General features: G+C 36.1%; 1 protein-coding gene across 1 annotated transcript in view; it reads right to left on the minus strand.

Annotated features, from left to right (window-relative positions):
* LOC128021024 (reticulon-4 receptor-like 1) overlaps positions 1–20,528 on the minus strand; it is a 105,306-nt gene extending 84,778 nt beyond the window's left edge. The window contains exon 1 of the mRNA XM_052607894.1: positions 19,985–20,528. Within this exon, the coding sequence (XP_052463854.1) occupies positions 19,985–19,997 (13 nt within the window). The 5' untranslated portion in view covers positions 19,998–20,528. The remainder of the gene's footprint in view (positions 1–19,984) is intronic.
* Between the last annotated feature and the right edge of the window lie 2,303 nt (positions 20,529–22,831).

The following is a 22,831-nucleotide window of genomic DNA, read 5'->3' on the forward strand; positions in this document are numbered from 1 at the left end:
AAGCTGATTGCTCTCCCATGTAAGTGAATAAGGACACATCTAAGGTTATGCACTTACAAGACACATTGACAGATAATCGATCAGGCTGTTAACGAAATGACTGAACAAATGCCTGGAAGCATTAACGCTAATTCTCTCTATCTCTCACCACTTCTCTTTCACTTTCTCATTCGTTTTTATCTTGCTTTTGCCTTTATCCATGGAAAGTAATTAACTCCACTATGTTCTCAGTGTGTGTGTGTGTGTGTGTGTGTGTTTCAGTGATGCTTACATCCTCTCTCATGATTTTCACTAAATCTTTAGAGGGACTTGGTAATCTAGAGCAGCCATTTCCTGAAATGTTTACTCACACATTTTTAATTTCATTTCACATATTTTTTTTTATCTTTTTTTGCAGTTTTATCAGTGATTCTCGTGAACATTTACTTTTGCATAATACTTTGAAATATTTTGACAATAAAAAAAATAATATACGCAATCTTTATAACAGTTTTTGCATTATGAGTATGTCATCACAAAGCCCAGAATGAAACCAACGTGTTTCACATGTCAACAGTCACATTCGCAGTCTAACATGATACAAAAAAAAAAAAATCAGTATACTAAATCATTTCAAGGTGGTCAAAGAATACCTTCATGAGTTTCCATGCAGATACAGGTACTGTAAATACGCATCCACCCGGTGATTCGGCAGATCACATGACCATCTCACGTTTCCTCAGAGCTGGGTGAGAAGGGGCACACTGGCACACAACTGGCCCTGAACACTGCCAAATCACCTATCCGTAATTGGAAATTAATTAAGGTATATATCTTTCATAAGATCACACTGAATTGTCATATATGAGGTCGATCCTTCCTAGATGGAAAGGCCACATGTGGCAGAAGACATTATTAGACGCTAGGTCAGCGAATCAATTCAATATAAATGCTCTTTTAAGCAAAGTGCCACAGCTAAATTCACATGAACATTGATTTATTACTGAACCTTGGCACGAGCAGAGGAGGGGCTTTGGGTGCTTGAGCCCTTATGGTTCGTGGCCATGACTTTCAAAAATGCCCCTCTCCGACAAATAGCAATGATAATATTGTGGTCAATAAAACAAAATGCATTTGAATTATAATTAACATGACATTGTGTACAAAACAGAAAGAAATCGCTCAAAAGTCTGAAAATTCCTGTTTATTTTTACATATTTGTCAGTCTGAGGAGTTGCTATAATACGTTGCATGCATTTTGCTTAACTGACTGATATTCCACAGTCTGTTTGGAAACTTAGGCTCTCGAGCCATATATGGTTCTTTCAGTGAGTTCCTATGGGTCGATGGAAGACAAAAATAAACCAAACATTTTTTTTTTACTTTTTTTTTACTTTTTTTTTTCATCAATAATCAAAGCCAGTGTGTCGATTTAATAAAAAATCCATATATTATATATTTTAGAATATGGCTTAATTCATCAGTGCCAATTCGTCATGCATATATACAAAAATCAATCATGATCTGGCACAAGAAGTTCAAATTTCATTGGATGATGTGGAGAGGTAATTTTCCATTCTTATTCATAAATCGGTTGAAAATTGCATGGACGGATGAACTAAGATTGTGGAGATGTAGACAAAACTTAAATTAAATTTAACTAAACAAATTATATGGTTATTTCTATTATTATTATTTTCCCAAACTTTCATCACCAGCTGAGAACAACTAATCTAACTATACTTGTGAACAATTATACATTATAAAGGCAAACGAAGCGTACACAAAATTAAATGAACATTTCTTTCTTTCAATATTGACTAAAAACTCACTAAAACAAATGGAAATTGTTCATATATTTGGAACTGATTTGGAATCTGCTAAACATTATTGATCAACAATGGCTCGGATGGCTTGATTTAAGTCCATATATCACTAAAAATGGAACTTAAAATGGTTCTCCCATTCGGCCCGAAGCTTCGAGTCATAACTGATAGCTATGACATGGGCTAAACATGGTGCATCAAAGATGTCGTTTTTGCTTGTTCCGGTCAATAATTCAGTCCATAGAAATGTGAATCATTTGTGTTTCATCTTATTTGGCTGGTATTCATTGTAGAACTATAGATATTTCTCAATCTTAGACTACACAATGAGAAGGATGGAGTGGAGGGTTAAATGGCTAAATGAGGGCTGCCGGCACTAATCTCTCAAAACGGTTTCCTTAAAACAATAATGTTTTATAGTCGCTCCCAATCCTGAGATAAACCAATTATAAGGGAACACAGACTTAACAAATGCGGAGGAAGCGCACGCTCCTGAAATTTTGAAATACATTTACATCATAATTACAATTCAGAAGACTGAGTCATTTTCAAAAGACCTTAAAACACATAAAAGGATTAAAAAATTGAAAACTGCCTTTCATTTATTACAAAAATGTTCTTGAAGACTGACTGTTAAACCCCCATTTAGTACTGTGGTCTCTAGGCCAATATCTATTTTGCTAGCAATAGTCATTCCTCCCACCGGCAGAAAGATATGCGTCACTGACTGATCGATCGTATTTAATAACAACGATTACTGCCAAGATGCTACAGAATGTTGTGCAGAGCCAGAATTAGAGATGGAGGAGAAAATTGCAAAAGAAAGATCTGCACGTTGACTCCCTCAAGGAATGGTAATTTATATGTTCGCAGAGTTCACGGTCATTTTAAAGGATCGCTTGGTGTTTATTTTTTTTATGTATTTTTTTATTCGTTTTAACGAGTTCAAGACTTTAATACCAGCAGCTTAGTCATGATGCATTCGTAAGATGATTGACCTCTGTGAGCACACTGTAAAGCAGTATCAAGCTACACTCTCAGACACACACACGCACACACATCACAGATTATGGGAAGAAACCCTGTGGTCAGTAAGTATATGTAAATCTACTGTCAGCACAAAGCTGTCCCTGCACTGTCACAGTCCAATAAAGGCTGGTTGATCCCACGCTTTATGCTTACTGACCTATTTAAACTCTGTTTGCTCACACTCTTTCTATCTCTCATATAAACATGTGCCAAAAACAAACTCCTTCACTTGAAAAAGGAAAGGCGATGTTCTCTCTCTCCTGATCTTTCTTTTTATCCCCTTTTTTCTCTATTACACTCCCTCTCGTTGTTGTTGACCTTGAATTAACAAAATGTAAGGTCATCGGTCATTAGTTCTGGTTTGCTGCATTAATGAACACAATAGCTGTTGAATGTAGAACACTGGGTCGAATCACACAAAGAAATGTTAAAGGGGGGGGTGAAATGCTCGTTTTCACTCAATATTCTGTTAATTTTGAGTACCTATAGAGTAGTACTGCATCCTTCATAGCTCCAAAAAGTCTTTAGTTTTATTATATTCATAAGAGAAAGATAGTCTGTACCGTTTTTTTCCGGAAAAACACGACCGGCTGGAAGAGTGACATGTGGGCGGAGCTAAAGAATCACGAGCGCGAGTAGGCTTTTGCGTTGAAAGCGTTTGGAAGCTGTGACATTACCGTGAGGAAAAAAACATCCAAAACAAACCATGGCTAACAGTCAGATTCAGCCTTATATTAATGATCCAGAATCAGATCCCGAGGCTGAAACTGAACTAGAGCAGCAGCAGCAACGACTCGCTCCGAGCGGGGCTTGAACCCGGGTCACGGCATGGGAGGCGGACGCACTAACAAGAAGGCAGAGATATTTGAAGCAGTTTTACTCACCGCCTGCGGTTCCAACACACGATCGTGACCCTTTTTCGTTGGGATTGCATCATCCTTAAGAAATAAACAATACGCAAATCCGTCTTCAAACTGGGCCTTGTTTGTAAAACAAGCATCTTCGAAATGCAGGGAACAAACAAAAACACTTGCACAACTCCGTTGATGCTCTGTAAAAATAAACTCCATCCACTGGTCCCTTAATGCTGTTTTTTTTTTTGCCTTGCCCTGGCAACCAAAAATACACTTCTTTTGTGACATTTCGCGACGCTCTCGCTCTGATCAGTGAACATCTGTTGTGCTCTCAGTGCTCTGCTCTACGGGAGCGCGCGCTCTTCCGGCAGACGTGCCCTTAGGACCCATATAAGGTAATTCCGCTCCATCTAACGTCACACAGAGCCATACTCGAAAAAAAACTTTCCGAAACTTGTGACAAACCGGAAGGAGTATTTTTTGACCAGAAATACTCCTTCAAACGTACAACTTAATTTTTGAAACTTTGTCCATGTTTAGCATGGGAATCCAACTCTTTAACAGTGTAAAACTCAGTATGCATGAAATAGCATTTCACCCCCCCCCCCCCTTAATTCACAGATAAAAAATATTATTTCACAATAAAAACAAAATCTATTAAATTAAATTAAATAAAAAAATAAATAAAGTGACTTTATTTATTGCTTTAATTAAATTCACATAATGCTATAGTGTAATGCTAAATAGAAATCTAATTAAAATCATCCTCTCTGGTTGCAATTATTATTTTATTTGAATGCATATAATAATTAATTAATGTTAATATGATACTTATTTTATAAAATTTGTTATTATATTAAGATGTCAAATAAATGTGCACTTAAATTGTGCCTTACAAATGTACTTTAAGTTTTAATTCATATTTGGAAAATAATAATAATATTAGCAAATGTAAGTGTCTGCGTATTCCTTTCACACAGAAAATTCCCATAGCCTCTGTGCATACTGCATTCTGCAAAAAGTAGTTTATTGCTATGCTGTTCCAAACAATCTTAGCATGAGTTCAAGAAAACATACAAACTCCTTTACAGAAATAAAAGGTTTGAACTCAAGTTCAGCTCAACATTACAGCTCCAGACGAGCTCATCTGAGCACGTAAACCCTGCGCAGCCTCACGGCTCTAGAGGCAGATGTAGAGTTAATGCAATCCATTATGTAAGCAATGGCTCTGACGCCAATGGTGTACAGTATTGCTTTATGCTGTTAAAATACTCACAAAGTGCTGGAGTTACAGACACGAGGGAGTATTTCCATGGAAGATCTATCTTTAGTTTTGTAAAACTGAATCTTTGGAGTAACAGACTTACTGAAAGCTTTGGTCGAGGCTTTCATCATTGCTCTTAGTTTCCAAGCTTGAGTTACATCAGTTTCGTCCACTGAAAAGATTGCTTTTCTGCTATATGATTACATTAAAAATCTCAGGAAAGACTATGAAAACCTATTAAAGGGATAGTTCACCAAAAAAAGATTTACTAACCCTCAAGCCATCCTAGGTGTTCTGTATATGATTTTCTTCTTTAAGATGAATACAATTGGAGTTAAGCTCTGGTGAGAAATGAAAGAAAAAAGACAAATGGTATTCACCTAGGATGGCTTGAGGTCGAGTATATCATGGGGTAATTTTCATTTTTGGGTGAACTATTCCTTTAATAATTAACTGTGTATACTTAAAAAACCTGTCGTAGATATAGCTCATCAAGAAATATATTATTATTTTTTGGACCATTAGGATTTATCATATTGTGAGATTATGTTCATGACAATTGCTCACATTTTGGCACAAATGATTTTGATGAGTCAAAGCATTTTATTAATTTTTTTTCTGGTCATTCTTATTACTTTCAATGTTGATTATCATAACTGTAATACAGCACTTTTAAACTTTTAATTTGAAATTAAATTAATTGAAATATTACTGTGAATTAAAAAAATTAATGTACAGTAATTGCATTTTAATATTAGAATCAGCATAAATTAAACGCAGTGCAAATATGTACTATTTATGTAGTATTTATGTATAAAATTTTTACAATTTAAATAGGATGATTATTAATTTGTAATCCAGTAAAGACAACCTTTTGTCACATAATATACTGTATGTAATATTAATGTTTTATTTTTATTTATTTAAAGTGAAACTTGACAAGTTTAATATGTCATCATATTTGCCATGTAAGACCAGGGATATTTATTAAGAAAGCCAACAGGGTCGATGCAAGTTTCATGTTGTTTTTAAACACTTTGAAGAAAAAAATATAGCAGAAGGATGCAGAGAAAGGAAGTGTGGGAAAAGAGGAAGAGGAAAGCATGAAGATTTAGCTGTTGAATGTTTCAGCCTGAGATTCCCAATCATTCTGGCAATCAAAACATGCTTTAATAATTCAAAAGGGGGAGAAACACGCAGAGGCTGCAGACAAGACTATAGACCATTTCATACATAAAGTCTTTACTGATAAATTAACAGTAAATTACCGTTAAGAGATCCTTTACCACTAAGGGAAGTTGTAATATTACCAGTAAATTACCATTATGATGCTGTTTGTAAATGCAGAACGAAGATTACCAGTACGAGCACGTACGAGTTCAGATCGCACTGATGTAAGACGTCTACTCTGGGCCAATCATAACATTTTGATGCAGATTTAATTCGTGCTGTGTACCGTAAATCCTCAAATAAAAGCCGGGGCCTTTATTTATCTGAACTGCAGAAGGTAACAGGCTTTTATTTGAAGCAGGCTTTTATTAGAGGCAGGTCTTTATTTCTAATTCCATCTGTTTGATAAGTAATTGTTTTAAATAACCCGTAAAAGCGATAGCGTTTTTAAGAACGGCCTTTATTTGTCCGTGTTGACCACGCCCCCGGCCTCTATAAAAGGCCCGGCATTTATTTGACTACTGGTTTTTATTTAAGGAATTACGGTAGTTCAGTTTGAAGTCATCTAATGCGATGTCTCAGGGCCAAAAGCACACTTAAATGGGAACATTTTACCAATATTTTGAAATGGATGTTGGAATAGTGCTTTACCCGTAAAAAGAAGGATCCTCGTTGCCTGTCTGAACAGTGCATTTTTGTATTTACTGGTACATTTGTTATGGTTACGGTTTTATGGCAATTTACTGGTATTACTGTGTGAAACGGGCTTATGAAAAATACACTGGAAAGTGAAGAAAGCTGGAGCTTGCAGTGTAACTCATTACAAACAAGTCAAACCTGATCTATGGCACAAACTTCTCAATCAATAAACAAGTCCTCATTAAAAAACACTGAATAAAACACCCAATGCATTAATAACAAAGCAGCACAATAATGTCAATAATGGAATTTAGATACTACAAAAGTGCAAAATCAATGAAAAGCCGTGTTGATCAATGCTTGTCTGCAACCACTCTGTTTATATAGCTCTTCCAACCCTGAACAATGAAATACTAAGCAGTGAATTTGCTGCCAATTGCAAAAACCAATGTTGCACCTTGTGTATGAATATTGTTTGAAACATACTCAGGCCCATATTTTGTGTTTGGTATGTCAGCCAACCATGGTAATGATAGTGGAGTGGTCATTAAAGGGCTATAAAGTTACGCTGACAACTAAGGAAGGGCAGGCAAAGCCACGGGAATCAATAGCCAAGGTCAGAGAGTGTTCGAGAGGACACATGGTCTCCTGGGTCTCTCATTTCCACAGCAGTGCAGGCAACAAAAGTCCTGTACGCTGCTTCGTTTTTTCTTTCTCATAAATGTTATTGTTAAATAATTAAAGGTTTATTGTATCCACAGAGAGCTTAACAAGGACATATTGTGCTGCTGTGCCCTTCAGAGTTACCTTTACATAAAAAAGAAACAGTAAGAGCATTAGCACACATATGGGCCTACTGTACGTATATATGGCCTGAGGTAAATGTTATTTGCTTCTGTGATGTTTCTTTCAGCATCTAGTGAAAATTCACAAGTTATTTCATAACTGCATTGGGAATAACATTTAAAAATCTAACTTCAATCTGTGCCCTAACTGTCGTTTTGTTGCCTCGTTCTATAATGTCAAGCAGTTAGCGCCTGTTAGCACTGCTAGTGTAGCATGAAACTTTAAAGAAGAATAGAGAGGGGAAAAGATGGGAAAGTGGAGGAACCCTGCTGCTACAAATTGTATAAATTAGCCTACAGTATGGTGGTTTGATGGCTTTAGCTGGTTTAAAATGGTCTAACTAGATTCCTAGCCTGGTTAAAATGGTGTTTAGCTAATTCTGCCAGCTCATCTCCATGCCTAAGCATCTGTAAAGTGTCCATGATCCATCTAAAACCAGCAAAACAGACCAGGCTGGCAAACGTAGCCATGCAGATAATCATGATCGGCTGGTTTCATGGTTTTAGAGGGGTTTCCAATAAGCGAAGCCACACCAGCTACAACTATGTGGGCTACTTTAACCAATAGGCTTTAACCTGGCTCAGATTTATAAGCTTAAAGTCCTGTTTTCTCTCTCCTCCAGACACGCAGTGTATATGGTCCACTCATACAGCACAACCTGAATCTATAGTGATGTCTGAGTTTAGTTAACAGTCGTTTTTCTCTGTCTAGCATCTTCAGGGGCCAGACTCCAGTGAATCCCCACGGCTCAGAGGGAGTAAGAGAAAAAAACAGTGATCTACTGAACAATCCCTCTCTGTATGTCTCTGTTTGGAATATAATCCTGTTTCTGTTCCTCACTCCTTCCCATAGAAATTTTAAATTTTAGTGAATTTGTGGCTGATTTATATGAATTTGTACAAAGAGAGGAGAAATGAGAGTAAGCAATGCTACTGATGTTGGTAGACTATATGACAATGAAAACATGGTGAATCTAGCATGCCTAGATTACATTCATACTACACATTATATAAGGTACTACATATGCTATAAAATATATTGAGTGTACTTTTTTGGAATGATTTTTTCAGATGCAGCCTATGTATTCTACAGAATGATTCACTGAATAAACTGATTCGAAGGAATCAAATCACTGGAATGATTCAAATCCCCCACCACTATTGTCTCTAATGTCTCTATACTAAGCACTGTTGCACATCTACAACATCTCTCATTCTGGAGATCACTGTTTTTGATGATGTTACATCAATCTAGTTCAGAATTGCATGTTCCTGGTTTGACATTTGCACCAGGCATCCCCAAGGCCTTCCCAGCAGCCTCTGCTTCACTTTCCCCTAAGGAGTGGTGTCGCAGTGACATGCAATAGCTCATGAACACACACTCACACACTTGTGTAAATGTACACATCCAACCATTTCATTGTTCTTGCTATCTAAGACAAAGCTTCACATCTTCATCTACAGGGAAAGCACTGCTCTCCACTCTCGCTCTATCTCTGTATCCCCATTTATAAACATCTGCTCCTGCCTGGTAGATTCTATCTGTTAGTGAGAACTCTTTCAGATGGACCTAGACTAATCTAGGTGCTGCAGTATCAATCTCCACAAGACTTCTGGCAACATAGCAGTGCTCACATCATGTGCTCATTAGCTCATTAGTTGGCTACAAAAACAGTAACCTATTTAAGTCTTTATAGTAATATTCAGTGAAATCTTTTTTCCAAACACTATGATATTTTGTTACTGCATTTCCTTTAAAGAATGCGTATAATGCAGCAGGGTCAAACACTTTATTTGTGGTCAGGTTCACAGGGTTTATATTTTATGAGCTTGTGTTAAAAATAGCTCACCCAAAAGGTTAAAATTGAGTCCAATTTACCCTCACTTATGGTGTTCCAAACCCATATGTATGAAAGCCTGTTTCTACCTTGGATTTTTTTTTAAAGTAAGTCGTTTTCTGTGAAGGTGCGAGACTTCCGGTTCATTAGCCGCTGTAGGGAAATAACAAGAAGGATAGCTGGAAGCGAATGACACTGGAAGCCAGATACATTCAATTTACAAATGGCCGTGCCCGCTCTTACTGGAAAAATAAGGTGGATATCTTACAATTATGACTCTGTTTCTTTTATTTACGACTTTATATATCCCAACTACAATTTTGTATCTCACAATTCTGACCTTGCATCTCACTTTGTGACTTTATATTTCACTGTTTCAACTGTATTTCTCAGAGTGCATGTGTTTCTTATTTCAAACTTCCTCTCATAATTTATTTTCTTATCTTTTACTATGAGGTGGAAATAGGTTTCCATACATATGACTTTCTTTCATGGAAGACTATTGTAGAATGTTTACAAAAATATATCACCATAAAAGCAGTTAAATTTTAATAGAATTACCTAAAATTGAAGTAAAGCTGAAATAAAATACAATTATGAGATTAAAAAATAAATGAAAATTAGAAATGTTGCATTGGCAATTAAATGAAATAAGTTCAAGTTGAAGTATACTGAAATTACACAGGAAAAAAATGAACCCTAAATTGTAACATATAAAAAAAAATCACAAACATAAACTTTAAAAGACTGTAATTCATATGAAAGCTGAGATGGCCTTTTCTGCTTATATTAAAGGAGTAAACATTGTGCTTTATTTATTGTATTATTTGCTTTTTGTTTAAATGATGTGACACCTTTCTTTCTTTCTTTCTTTCTTTCTGGCTGGTATTCCTCTATAAAGGATGCTCTCCAAATCAACAGAGCCAAGCCTGAAATGGCTAATACCTGTTTATCTGACAACCCTTTATTATTCCTGCCTTCCTTGTCTGCAGAAGCTTTAGTCTGTGAGCCTCTCTTTAACAGTCTAACTCAATTAGGAAGAGAACATAAAACAGCATGATACTTCACACAAAATGATAACTCCAACCTGAAAGTATAAACACTGTTTTTTTCACTGTTTTCATCTGGAAAGTAAAGAACTGTTTTTCAAAGCTATGATATCATTACACTTCATGATAACAGCAAATCATTTTAAGGATTCGGTTAAAGGCAGATTTAAAAATGGTACACATGTATGTACTTAAAAGCAGTTAAACACATCTAAAGGCAGGAGAGAAAAATGCAATATGGCATCCTTCACATCAAGTCTTAAATGTTTAAAGACAAAGTATGCACTCAAACAGAAACCGTCAAGCAGTCCCAATATCAGAGTTACGTTAATGAATATGCTATACTAGTTTGTTACTAGTCGTAAAGATCTTTTATATTTTTGAAAGACGTCTCTTAAGATCACTAGGGCTGCATTTATTTGATCAAAAGTACAGTTAAAACACTAATATTGTTATATACTCTAATAATTTAAAGTAACTATTTGCTATTTTTAAATATGTTTTAATGTAATTTATTTCCTTGATGGCAAAGCTGAATTTTTTCATTATTCCTCCAGTCTTCAGTCACACGTCTTAATATCTTTGTGGAAACTGAGATACATTTTTTTCAGGATTCTAATGAAAAGTAAGTACAAAAGTACAGCATTTATTTAAAAAAAAAATTACATTAAAGAAGGCTTTACTTTTGCCTTTTGCCATACAAAAACTAATTTATTAATTATAATTTGTAGCCTGCGATGGAGTGTTTTACAAGAAAATATTATTTCAGTTTTTTTATGTCACATTTAATTCAGTGGTTCTTGCTGTTTCTTTGTAGTCATTTGTGAAAAATTCTAGCAATTTCGAAATGAAAACTGTTTTGGACTCACTCCTTCACTGATTTTATTTCAGTGTGGGTAAATGAACCATAATGTGCTATATGTCTTTGTGTGCAGGATAAGGTGTATCACAGTCAGCTACATCATCATCACTGGACTGTCAAGTCAGATCCTCCGGCTGGGCACCAGCTCTTGCACCAGCACTAGCACCTGCCTGAGGCTCCATGCACTGGGGAAAAGCACCCCAAACACTACCTGACAGGCTGCCCAGCCTAAGGCAGGAAGGTAATGCATGCCCTAAAATACAGGTTGAAAATAAGCAGGCAGTTCTATAAACTCTGTGCGCTTTACCGTGGTAAGCAATCTCTGTTAGCTCGGTGTCAGGCCCCATTAGGAAAGGCCTAACAAGACAAGTGAGATAGAGGGGAGAGAGTATAAGGTGCCATGGAAAGGGACAGTCCTTTCTTCGTCTTGTCTCCCAAAATAAAACATGGCCAAAACCCCGATATGGCAGTGAAGAATGCCCTCTCACATTACTTCCACAAGCTAATTTTATGTGGAGTCCGAGATGTGTTTGAACACATCTTTACGTCATGTCTCAAGGAAAGTGAAGGCTGCCATGTCGAATCACCGATCTGGATGGCCTTCGTCAAAAGCGCTTGATGTTCAAGGTGTGTATTTTCTCCTGCCTTCAGTTGAGATACAAATGTCTGGGAGGAAGAGAGGGTAAAACACACTCGCCAGACACGACGTCCTTGTTCTGTCTTTTAACAGACTGTGATAATGAGTGTTCCATTTTTAAACTGTCGGGATCAAGGCGAAGCTCTCATCTTTTCTGAATGCAGTAAATCATTTAAGAGCCTCATGGACAAAGTATTCACTTTCAGATGGTGCAGCTCAAATGAGCACAGTCTGTATTTTAACTCACCTTCATTAAAGCAACTGGGAAGACTTCACTTCAGAGTGTCCAAAATGGTCCAGTGATGTTCATTATGTAAGTTTGCGACTATTATCATGCGAGCTACGCAAAGCCATCACTAGACCAGGGTTGAAGCAACTGAATCCTTTCAGGGTTATTTTAGTATTACTATAATATTTTATGATATAGTATATTATTTATTCATATTTTTTACTAGCTTTCATTTTTAGATTTACAGTTTTTATTTTAGTTTTTATAGTTTTTAATAGTTTTAAACATTTTTTATTAGTTTTTAGCTTTAAAAATATTTATATTTAGCTTTATTTTAGTTTTAGTAATTTTAGTTCTTTAATGTTTAGATAAAGTCACATTGTATTATTTTTATATTTATAAATAGTGTCATATACTGGCAAATAAATCTAAATGCACAAATATTATAAATGCTATTAACATGCATTTAAGTTCCCCTCACTCCACAACAAATCCTCTGAATTTAATTGTATTCAGAACAGAACAAGAATGAGAACTGTATGTATAAAACAAACACAAATTATAGTGGCATTCATTATAAACAACATTTATTTTAGACGACAAGCCTAAACAAGCTAATTTATAGTGGAACTAAAACTTATGACTTATGGGAAATGTGCTATATGCTATACATAAATTTGGGCTCACATAACTTTCTCATTCAACACAAATACAAATGTGCGTGTTTTGCGTGCTTGACATTAATTGCACTACATAAGTCACTTTGCAATATAAGTTGTAGCACATTTCAAATGGTTAAAAAAAATATTTATATTTCTGAAAAAGCAGTACTTTATTTCCAGGCAAGCTTTATAAGTTTCGGGGGATTTTTTACCTGATATTTAGATTTTGATTTTATTAAAGATTTATTTTTTAGTTAACAAAAACTATTTTTAATGGTTTTAGTTTATATTGTATTTACCAATAACAACACTGTTCTGGAAAACCCTGAATGTTAAAGGCACAAAGGTAAGAAAGTAAATTAACTTGACTCTACAGCCCTAGAAGGTCAAAATAAAATGCGTTATTATATATCAGCTGACATGGAGTTGTGTTTTACAGCTTCACTTGGTCTAATAAAAACAATCATATCCTTTAGAGAGATGAACTCAAGACCTGTGTAGTCCCTTAGTGGAAAAAAACACTATGCCAACCAATGAGTCAGAGTTTGGCTGCTTAACTGTTAGGAATCAGAACTAATGATTTTCTCTATTAATGGCCATTCAGTTGACAGTAATGTCTCTTTTCTTATTGGTCTAGTGCTACATATTACATTTTTTATTTACATGCATTTTTAGTCCTTGCAAAGTTTGGATTTCTAAAATATTTAAATGCAAATTCCGTTTAAATGTATAGATGTGAATAATGTATCATAATAAGAAAACATTTAAAACAACCAAAAAAATAAATAAATTTTATGTTTGATTAAAAACGTATTTTATATTCATAATTTATTTTGTGCTGAGGCAAGTGAAAATGTTGCAAAGGCAAGTAAAAGTCTGAACAAGCAGTAGAAACAAATCCTTAGATGCCTGAATATTAAAAGCATATTTATTGTAGAATTTTGGGGGGGGTCTGATTTTAGGGGTCCCATTCAGGGGTCCTGTACAGCCTGAGCAACTACATGAGGTGAATGGCAATGGACAGCTTCCTCCAGGTATTACAGACCTCCTTGTTTTGACCTGTATGTGCTTTATGTCAAGCAAGTACCCTGAAAGTTGTAGGCATTTGACAAAGAGCCGGATCATTTTCTACTTTCACCCCCAGCTCACTTGACTCAAAGTTAATAAAATGGAAATGGTATGCGGGAAGTACTCTCCTCCACTGTACAAACACCATTCAGCAGTCAGGGAGACAGCTAGCTGACAAGCACAAACAGAACCCAGCGTCGTGCCTCCCTGTTTCCAAAGAGAGCTCACGTCACAGATGACCTTTCGCCGTACGGTTCGCCTCTTCTTCCGTTTATACATCATTAATCTCTCAATAGGCAGTGACACCGCAAACCTCAGCCGAAAGATTATTGTTTATTTTTTCTCACGCTGACTCCTAATTATCATCAGCTAATGACCGCGCCTTCCTCCATTTCAGATTTAATTAACACTCCAAAAAGAAAGAGAGGGCCAAATGTTTGCGTTAATCATCTGCATGGCACAGTAAAGGGGTCAGACTTGGCTGGGATCTATTTTTATGATTCTAGAAATACTAAATATGAGCATACTCTGGTGATTATCCAGCAATGAGGTGAACTGTGATAAATAAATAAACATTTTGAGAAGATGTGACATATATACAAATGGGTTCATGGCTGTGCCCTTTTCTGAACAACATTTCTAGTGTACGACTAGAAATAAATTATATTAGAAAAACAGTGTTTTTTCCCATATAATTGTGCAGTTAGGCCCAATTTACACATGCCTGTCTGCACTTTATACATTAATGTAATGAAAACGAATTTGCAACATGGCTTAGTTTGATTCTCAGTTCTGTGATTTAATGGAGTTAATATATGTGCAACATGTTTTAGAGAGAACTACAGCAATGTTATTATTATATATTATAGTATCATTTTAGAGTTAATTATCTTAAAAACTATGTTTTATTTTAAATTTAAACATTACAAAAGTAATATTTCTTATTGTGTCATATTTTATAGCAGTAACTGTAATTCAGTGCTGCAACAAAGACTATATGATGCCTTTTAAAGCAACATTCAAACCAATGATAAAAATTGATTTAATAGCAAATTGTTTAGTGTAGTGTCGCACAGCCAGACCCGCCCAAGCAGACAGGCCAAGATGCTTTCTTTACCTTGCTGTGTCATGGGAGTGCAGAAGGTGCGAGTGAAAGCATGGAATGGAGTTTAATCTGTATGGACTCTGAATTAAGTCAAGTAGAATGGATTTGAGGAAGCAGCAGTGTGGAAGTCAAGCCTGTAGCTAAAACATGCAATGGAGTTTATTTTATTAGGGCATTCCTCAAGTGGAATGGATTTGACTGATGGCGCTCTAAAAAGTGAACAGACATATCTTGTATGTGGGTCTAATATCATTGGTCTTAAAAAGTACAATGCATACAATGGTTCAGACACCCATGGATTTAAGGCTTGTCAGTTTAAACATTAAAGTGATTTAAAACTATTAAAGTGGAAGGCGGAGCAAAAGAGTTCTCAAAGCGTTACTCAGCCGCTGTCATAATTAATATAATGGACCCGTGCATTTCTTTTGTTAGTAATGTTAACAAGAGAATCACTCACTGCTCTCAACTAAGTAACTTCTGTAGTTTTAATGGATGTGTTTGTATATTTATAAGCAATATCTGAAGCTTATTTAAGTTATTTGTATCTTTTATCTACTGGTCTGTTTGTGGGCTCAGCCCCACTGAGGATGAAACCCTAGAACCACCACTGCTTTATAGTAGTAATAATATTAATGACTATTATTATTATTATCACTACTATTATTAAGTCATATTGATATTTATTTCCCTAACACACACGCGCACACACACACACACACACACACACACACACACAAACACACACACATATATATATATATATATATATATATATATATATATATATATATATATATATATATATATATATATATATATATATATATATATGAAAAATTATGAAAAATTATAATTTACATGAAAATATGTTGAAAACAACGAACTTTCAGGTTAATCTCTGTAAATGTAGGGTTTTAATTAGTTACTAAGAAATTGATATTCTGTCATTTACTCACCCTCATGTTTTTCCTGTGGATCACATGAGGAAATTTTGAAAATGTCAGTTTTTAAAGTGTTTTTATTTAAAAAAATATATATACAGTATACTTTAGGTGAACTACTCCTTTAAGTTTAAGGAGTCATTTTTCTAAGCACTGCATATGTAAGATATACAAAACTAACTTTATGCTTCAAATCTATTAAAGACATATATATCTTGCTAACATATCAATTTATATCCATAGACAGTATGTCTTTAATTGTGATCACCAAGTTTCCGCAAGGCTCCCATTACAATCCAGTTAGCCACATATGAAGGTCACTGTATGTACACATAAGACCTGTTGAACAATCATTTAGAGCCTCTTAACTTCACTTAAGTCACTTACAGCTCTATTTTAGTAAATGCAGTGAGCTTTTCACATGCTAATGGTTGGCCACCTCCTGCCACAGACACCTACAAACATAGAAATGCTTAGAAATTATAATGTGAGGAACCTTGCACTGAATCATCATTAAGAGTAGGTTTGCAATTGTGGGGATGAGAGATTTTCTCCACCACAGGTGGTGGGGGGGTGGGTACGTACTAGCTCCATTTCTTTCTGGCTGTGTGCGAAATCTTTGACTAAACGAGCTTTCAATTGATCGAGCTATTAAAATGGGCCAACGAGCCGCACCGGCTCACTGCCCAGCCAGTAGCACTTTGTATGGTAAGTAGCCTCCTGTTTCCTGCCTGCGCTTCAGCCAATAGATTTTTTTTGTGTGTGTGTTTCAAACCTTTATTTAATCTGAGCTGCTTCTACTCCTAGGCTGAGGATGTCACGCAGGTGGAAGGATAATGGAAAAAGAGCTGCCATATTGTAGAGAACCTGGGGCAATCTGGGGTTAAGAGAGGGTATCGCAGAAGTGGGCAGAAAAAGAAACGGTCTCATTACAGCAAGCAGCTAGTGGGCCTCCTGCTGCTTCAAATCCACAGTCTCACCTGCCAATAAAACAGGAACCTTTTGGCCCGCAGAATCATCTCGTCTACATTTAACATCTCTATTTCTTGATCCTTTGGGGATTCGATGAAGCTCACAAGCAGCATTAGGGAGAGAAAGCATGAATTTGTCATTCGTCACATAAAAGCACACTGTGAAATGTGGTGTTATTACCTTAAGGTACTAATTCTGACCTGACCCTTTAAAGGGATATTTCACCCACAAATGAAAATTCTGTCATCATGACCTTAACCTCAAGTTGTTCCAAACCTGTACAAGTTTCTTTCTTCTGTTGACCACAAAAGAAGATATTCTGAAGAATGCTGGTAACCAAACGGTTGACAGAAGCCACTGACTTCAACATTATGGAAAAAATACTATGGAAGTCAACAGCCACTGTCAACTGTCTATTTTTGTTGTGTTCAGCAGAATACAGAAACTTATGCATGTTTGAAACAAGTGCATAAATGATGACCATTTTCATTTTTGGGTGAAATATCCCTTTAAATCTCTCTGTCTTCCTATCACATGACTACCTATCTACCTGTCTATCTGGTCTATGTCTAAAAATGTATATCTATCTATCTATCTATCTATCTATATATATATATATATATCTATCATCTGTCTACCTACCTATCATCTGTCTGTCTATCGATCAATCTGTCTATCTGTCTGTCTGTCTGTCTGGCTAGCTGGCTGGCATCTAACTCCATCTCACACACTAAGATCATGGGTTTTTCATTCCCAAAGACTGCACAAACCAATAACAAGTATCAGCCAATTGCATAAATATAAAACTATAATATGCTAAATTCCCATATGGCATCTGAGACTAAATTAGCCACTTAATACCCACTTAATGCAGTTTTAATTGGAATTTTGTTGACCTATAGTGTGTCACCAGTCGAAACCCCGTGAGCAGTAAAAACCACACGTTATCTGACGCAGGCAAACACATCTGTGCTGCTCACCATTATAATGCATTCAAGATCGTTTCTGTACCCCGGGGCTGTAAGTATAGACCCCTACTGCTAGGAATGGCAGCAGTAAACAGTCATAACTCCTTATCATTTTATTGTCTGTTATTGTGTGATTGCATTGAGGAGGGGCTCAGTGCCACAGCTGATGCAGAATGTTTTAAGCACACAAACAAATCCCCCCTCTCTGTTTCTCCATCCCATCTTTTGCCTCAACTCAAACCCACACATTCCTTTGTAATGAGAAGAAAATGAGGAAGCAGTTCCCAGAGCAAGCTGGTTTGAAGCTGCAGGCTGAACATTAGTAAAAGTGTTATGACTCTGCTGTCATTCCTCAGAGGAAAAAATAACCGGATGGAGGATTTCTTTATTTTTATTTTTTCCCTTTCTTTTTCCTTTTTTAGGTAGTTACATAATAGCAGAATAGCAGACACCAAAGCCATTGACAAAAATATGCAAATTAAAGTAGTTCTTGCTGATATTGGGATATATTTTAATTAAAATTGATGTGTGAGTGGGTAAGGGGTCGGTTTTTGAAAATGTGCCAATAAAAATGTCAAAAATTGACTTGTGAGGACATATGAAGCGGTTCTTATTATTTGAAATGAGCAAAATCATGTTTTGGTTTCCATCAACTAATGTCAACTAGTTTCTTTGAGTGTTATGTTTAAGGTATTGTTAATATCATTATCTTAATTAGAAAATTATTTAATCTGTAAGAGGGTCTTCTCTAAAAGTCTGTTTGAGTAAAGATACAGGTTTGAAAATATAGTAAAAGACGATATAAAGCCAAGATGTGAAGGCATTTTAAGTGGTCACAATCACAAACACCTAAAAAACACATCTGTGCTGCTCACCATTATTATGCATTCAAGACCTTTTTCTGTACCCCGGGGCTGTAAGCATAGACCCCTACTGCTAGGAACATCAGCAATAAACAGTCATAACTCCTTATCATTTTATTGTCTGTTATTGTGTGAAATGATTTTGGTTTAGATTTCGTAATGTAATAAGTTTAAGTGAGGGTTACATTTAGGTGTAATGTATAGTAAATATCATTGCTGTAATGTCAAAACCATTTGGTCTGTGAGGGGTTCTTTCTTTAGATGTCTGTGTGTATACATGCAGGTATGTGGGCAGGTCAAGAACAATCTAAATTACTCAAATAGGCTAGTATCATCCAAAATAATTTGCTACAACTCATTAAACTAAGAAAGAGAACGGGAAAAAAAACATTAGTCAAATTAAACCCACAACAAAAATATCCAAAACAACATTGTGACACGCACGACTTCCTAACAAAGGTAAAACAGCACCTCTCTGTGGACACACGAATGTTGATGCATCAAAATTCATGACGGGGATGTTTCTTGAATTATTCTCTGCAAGATTTGTTTTGATATCTAAACAGTAGAGTATATATATATATCTATATCTATCTCTCTCTCTCTCTCTCTCTCTCTCTCTATATATATATATATATATATATATATATATATATATATATATATATATATATATATATATATATATATAGCTTATATTCCACATATTGAGTACTGATATAGAGAACAAAATTCCCGCATATATAGTTTTTTGGTGTGTGTCTGTGTGTGTGTGTGTGCCAGCATACAAGAGTTCACAAACACTCGTCCCATGGGAGCCTGTCGCCATGCACCACCTCTCTCATCTTAAAAAAAGAAACAAAAAGATTACCGTGTGTTTTACTAGTACCAGTTAAGCGCGTGAAGTAAGTAATCTCTAGTTGTTGTCAGCTGCAGTGCGGCATCGCTTGTCTATTTTTAAGAATAATATGTGCTGTGTGTATTAATATTTCATCGGCGCACAGTCAAATGCAAGACCTGAAACTAGCCTGGTTAAAATCCCATAAAGAGTTTCTGATATATAAACTCGGATGCGCGTGGAAGAGTCGCGCGCAATGAATAGAAATGTTACCTACTTTCAGCATCATGCATCTGCTTGAACTATACCAAAAACGCACTTATATAAATTAAAACGCTGGTCTTACCTCGCCGGAACATCCTGAAGGTGCGGTGATGACGCGCTGTACTTTATCCCACTGTGATAGTCAAAATAAGCGTCTCATCTTTAATAATCCGTGTCATAGGCTATGTGATAAAACTTTTATCTTTTTTAAAGATCTTCAAACGATCCACGCCGATTCTTAACTACTGACCCCTTGTCTCAGGTATCCGTTACGATGGTAAACAACATCGCCGACATGGAAGTCTTACAATCCCCGAGAGTTTTTTAGAGAGAGATGGCTCCGAGAGATGTCAGGCAAAAATGTTTCATATAAGCTTCAGTTAGCACTTATAACTGCCGCAAGAACCTTTCAGATAGCCATAACAAGAGCATTTAAAGTTTTACAATATCAGACGATGTGACCACGAAGAAACGTTGTGGCATTATATACCACTCAAACGATGAGTCAAATGAGTGTTTCTGGTTAGAAACTGCGTTTGGATGCCAGAGATGCTCGGGTGGTTAACGGATGACAGGCGCCCGTGTCTCTTCACGAGTCGGAAAGCTGGAGCACTACGGGAGGGATGTGTAGAGGAGGGTATGTGCGATGCCCAATTCGTGAGAGAGCTATTGTTTTGATTCGGATCTTTTCAATGATTCAATTGAATGGCTCACGAGCTTCATAAAGATTCGAAAACCGAAAATTACAGCGAGAAGTAATTAATTGTAATAGTCGTATACATGTTTGTGACCTAAGGGTGGGCTATTACAGTTTGATCACAATGAATAAGAATTGGTTTTGGTATGGACAATTAAACCAACCTCAATCTCGCCACCAAAGTGTTCTTAGTTCCTCAAAGTGTAAAACACCCGGGAAGATAAGGCACAACAGACACAAGATAAACTTCATCTTTATTCTCTTATATAAAAGATAGCTATAAATAGGCATACAATAGGGGTGGTGTACCCCTTTCAGCCAGTAGAACATGGATTAAATATGTGTGTTATATAAAGCAAGAATATGTGTTATAAATAAAATGGGTATTATCAGGAAATTCTGGACATATTGGGAATACATTTGGCAGAGAGGTACCTCAAAAGATAGAGAGAGGCAAAAGTACTGAGAGGGAACACAGAAGGGAAGAGGGAAAGCACAAGGGGAGAAAAGGGAGGGTATGAGAGGAAGAGAGAGCACAGCACGCACACACTCACACACACACACACACACAATAATAAACAGCAATGCGTCCCCACATATGGCTTTCTTGGTATGTTTTATAGCAGGAAATATAAGACGAGGGGATGACACTGAGCCTGTGATTAAGCAATAACGCTGTGACGTATTCAAAGAATCTCTGAGAATTGTTCCTCTTGAAACATTCTTTAAAAAGAACAGTTTGAAAGAACCGATTAGCAGATTTGAGTCAGCATAGGGGCTGCTAGTATACCAAATGAAAGATTAAACTTTAACTTTAATTCTAAATATGTTTCCATCCTGCTTTCACTTAAAACAGACCTGCATTTACAAGGAAATCTAATTTCTAAACGCTGTCATGTACAGTATACCTATATTTAAAGTCACACAGAAATAAATATTTATTATTATATTATAAATATCTAATTAGTATTGGTAAATAACAAACATTTATAGTGTATCATGATTAATGTATTGTATTGCTTTATTTTTAGGATTTGCATTTCTCTGGCTGTACCCAATAAATCTGCCATGACAGCAACATCAGTACTTCTTCACTGTGCCAAGTGGCCACAGTAAAAAGCCGTAAATCTCTGTGTCTGTATAAGGTGAGAGTGTTAATGTCCCTGTATGTCTCTGTGTTGGGCAAAGGGGTTAATGTCCCTATCCAGCATCATCTGACACAAGCACCTGTCACATCTGGATCACACAATCCAGAAAGTAGTAGGGTCAATCACAACGCTTTAATCTGGAGTAAAGAGGATAATGTTCCCCCTTTCCTCCCTCCCTCTTCCTCAGGGGACCTGGTATAGGATGGACACTGATAAATATAAATTGTTCTACCTCCCCGGTGGTGTCTTCCTTTCTCCATTTTGGTTTATCTCTAACAGACAGAAAAGTGAGACTCCAGTTCAATCACGTTGTACATTGTAATACATTTAACTACCAGAATACAAAAGACAATTTTATTTAATATGTTTACATTAACAATTTTGAAGTATGAAGTATGAATCTCATCAAGTAAGTGTCATTTTTTTAATTATTTGGTTCATCAGTCATCAAAGCTCTGTAAATATTGGTCACAGACACAGGGATTACTCACTAAAAACTCCCACAGATCATGTTTTCAGGCCATTTTAAGTCTAATTTTGATGTAACTAAGTGATTATAAGAGGGTTTTTTTTTTTTTTTTGCATGAACCAATCATAGCCTAACATAACCAATCAGATCCAATCATATCACGATGGAGGCATTGTCTCCTCTGATGTGATTTTTCCTCATTCATTCTCAATTACCCCCCACCAAACTCACCTCACACTTAGGAGGGCCTGTTAAAACACAATGGGCTGAGGGGAGGCGAGAGAGAAGCAGACTCTCACTGTTACTTTACTTGCTAATGTCGCTGTTAGGAAAAAAATTCTTTAGAAAAACTAGTGATTTATACACTTTTTAAAGTTATATTTTGTAATAGTGGTGTTGTTTTATTTTTGTACTGCAATCTTTTTTCCCGCATCCAATATTTTGAGGCATTGCCTGCCTTGCCTACAAGGAGGAAAAGCCCCCGATATATTTATATAATCATGGTAATTTATAGTCCTTCACTGGAAAACAGACACTTGAATTACAAGCATGTGACATGCATGAAAATACCAAACAACATTGCGTGAGAGGAGTAGTCATGCAGTCTGTGCCTGT

The sequence above is a fragment of the Carassius gibelio genome, chromosome A10 (genome assembly GCF_023724105.1).
Source record: "Carassius gibelio isolate Cgi1373 ecotype wild population from Czech Republic chromosome A10, carGib1.2-hapl.c, whole genome shotgun sequence".
NCBI lineage: Eukaryota > Metazoa > Chordata > Actinopteri > Cypriniformes > Cyprinidae > Carassius > Carassius gibelio.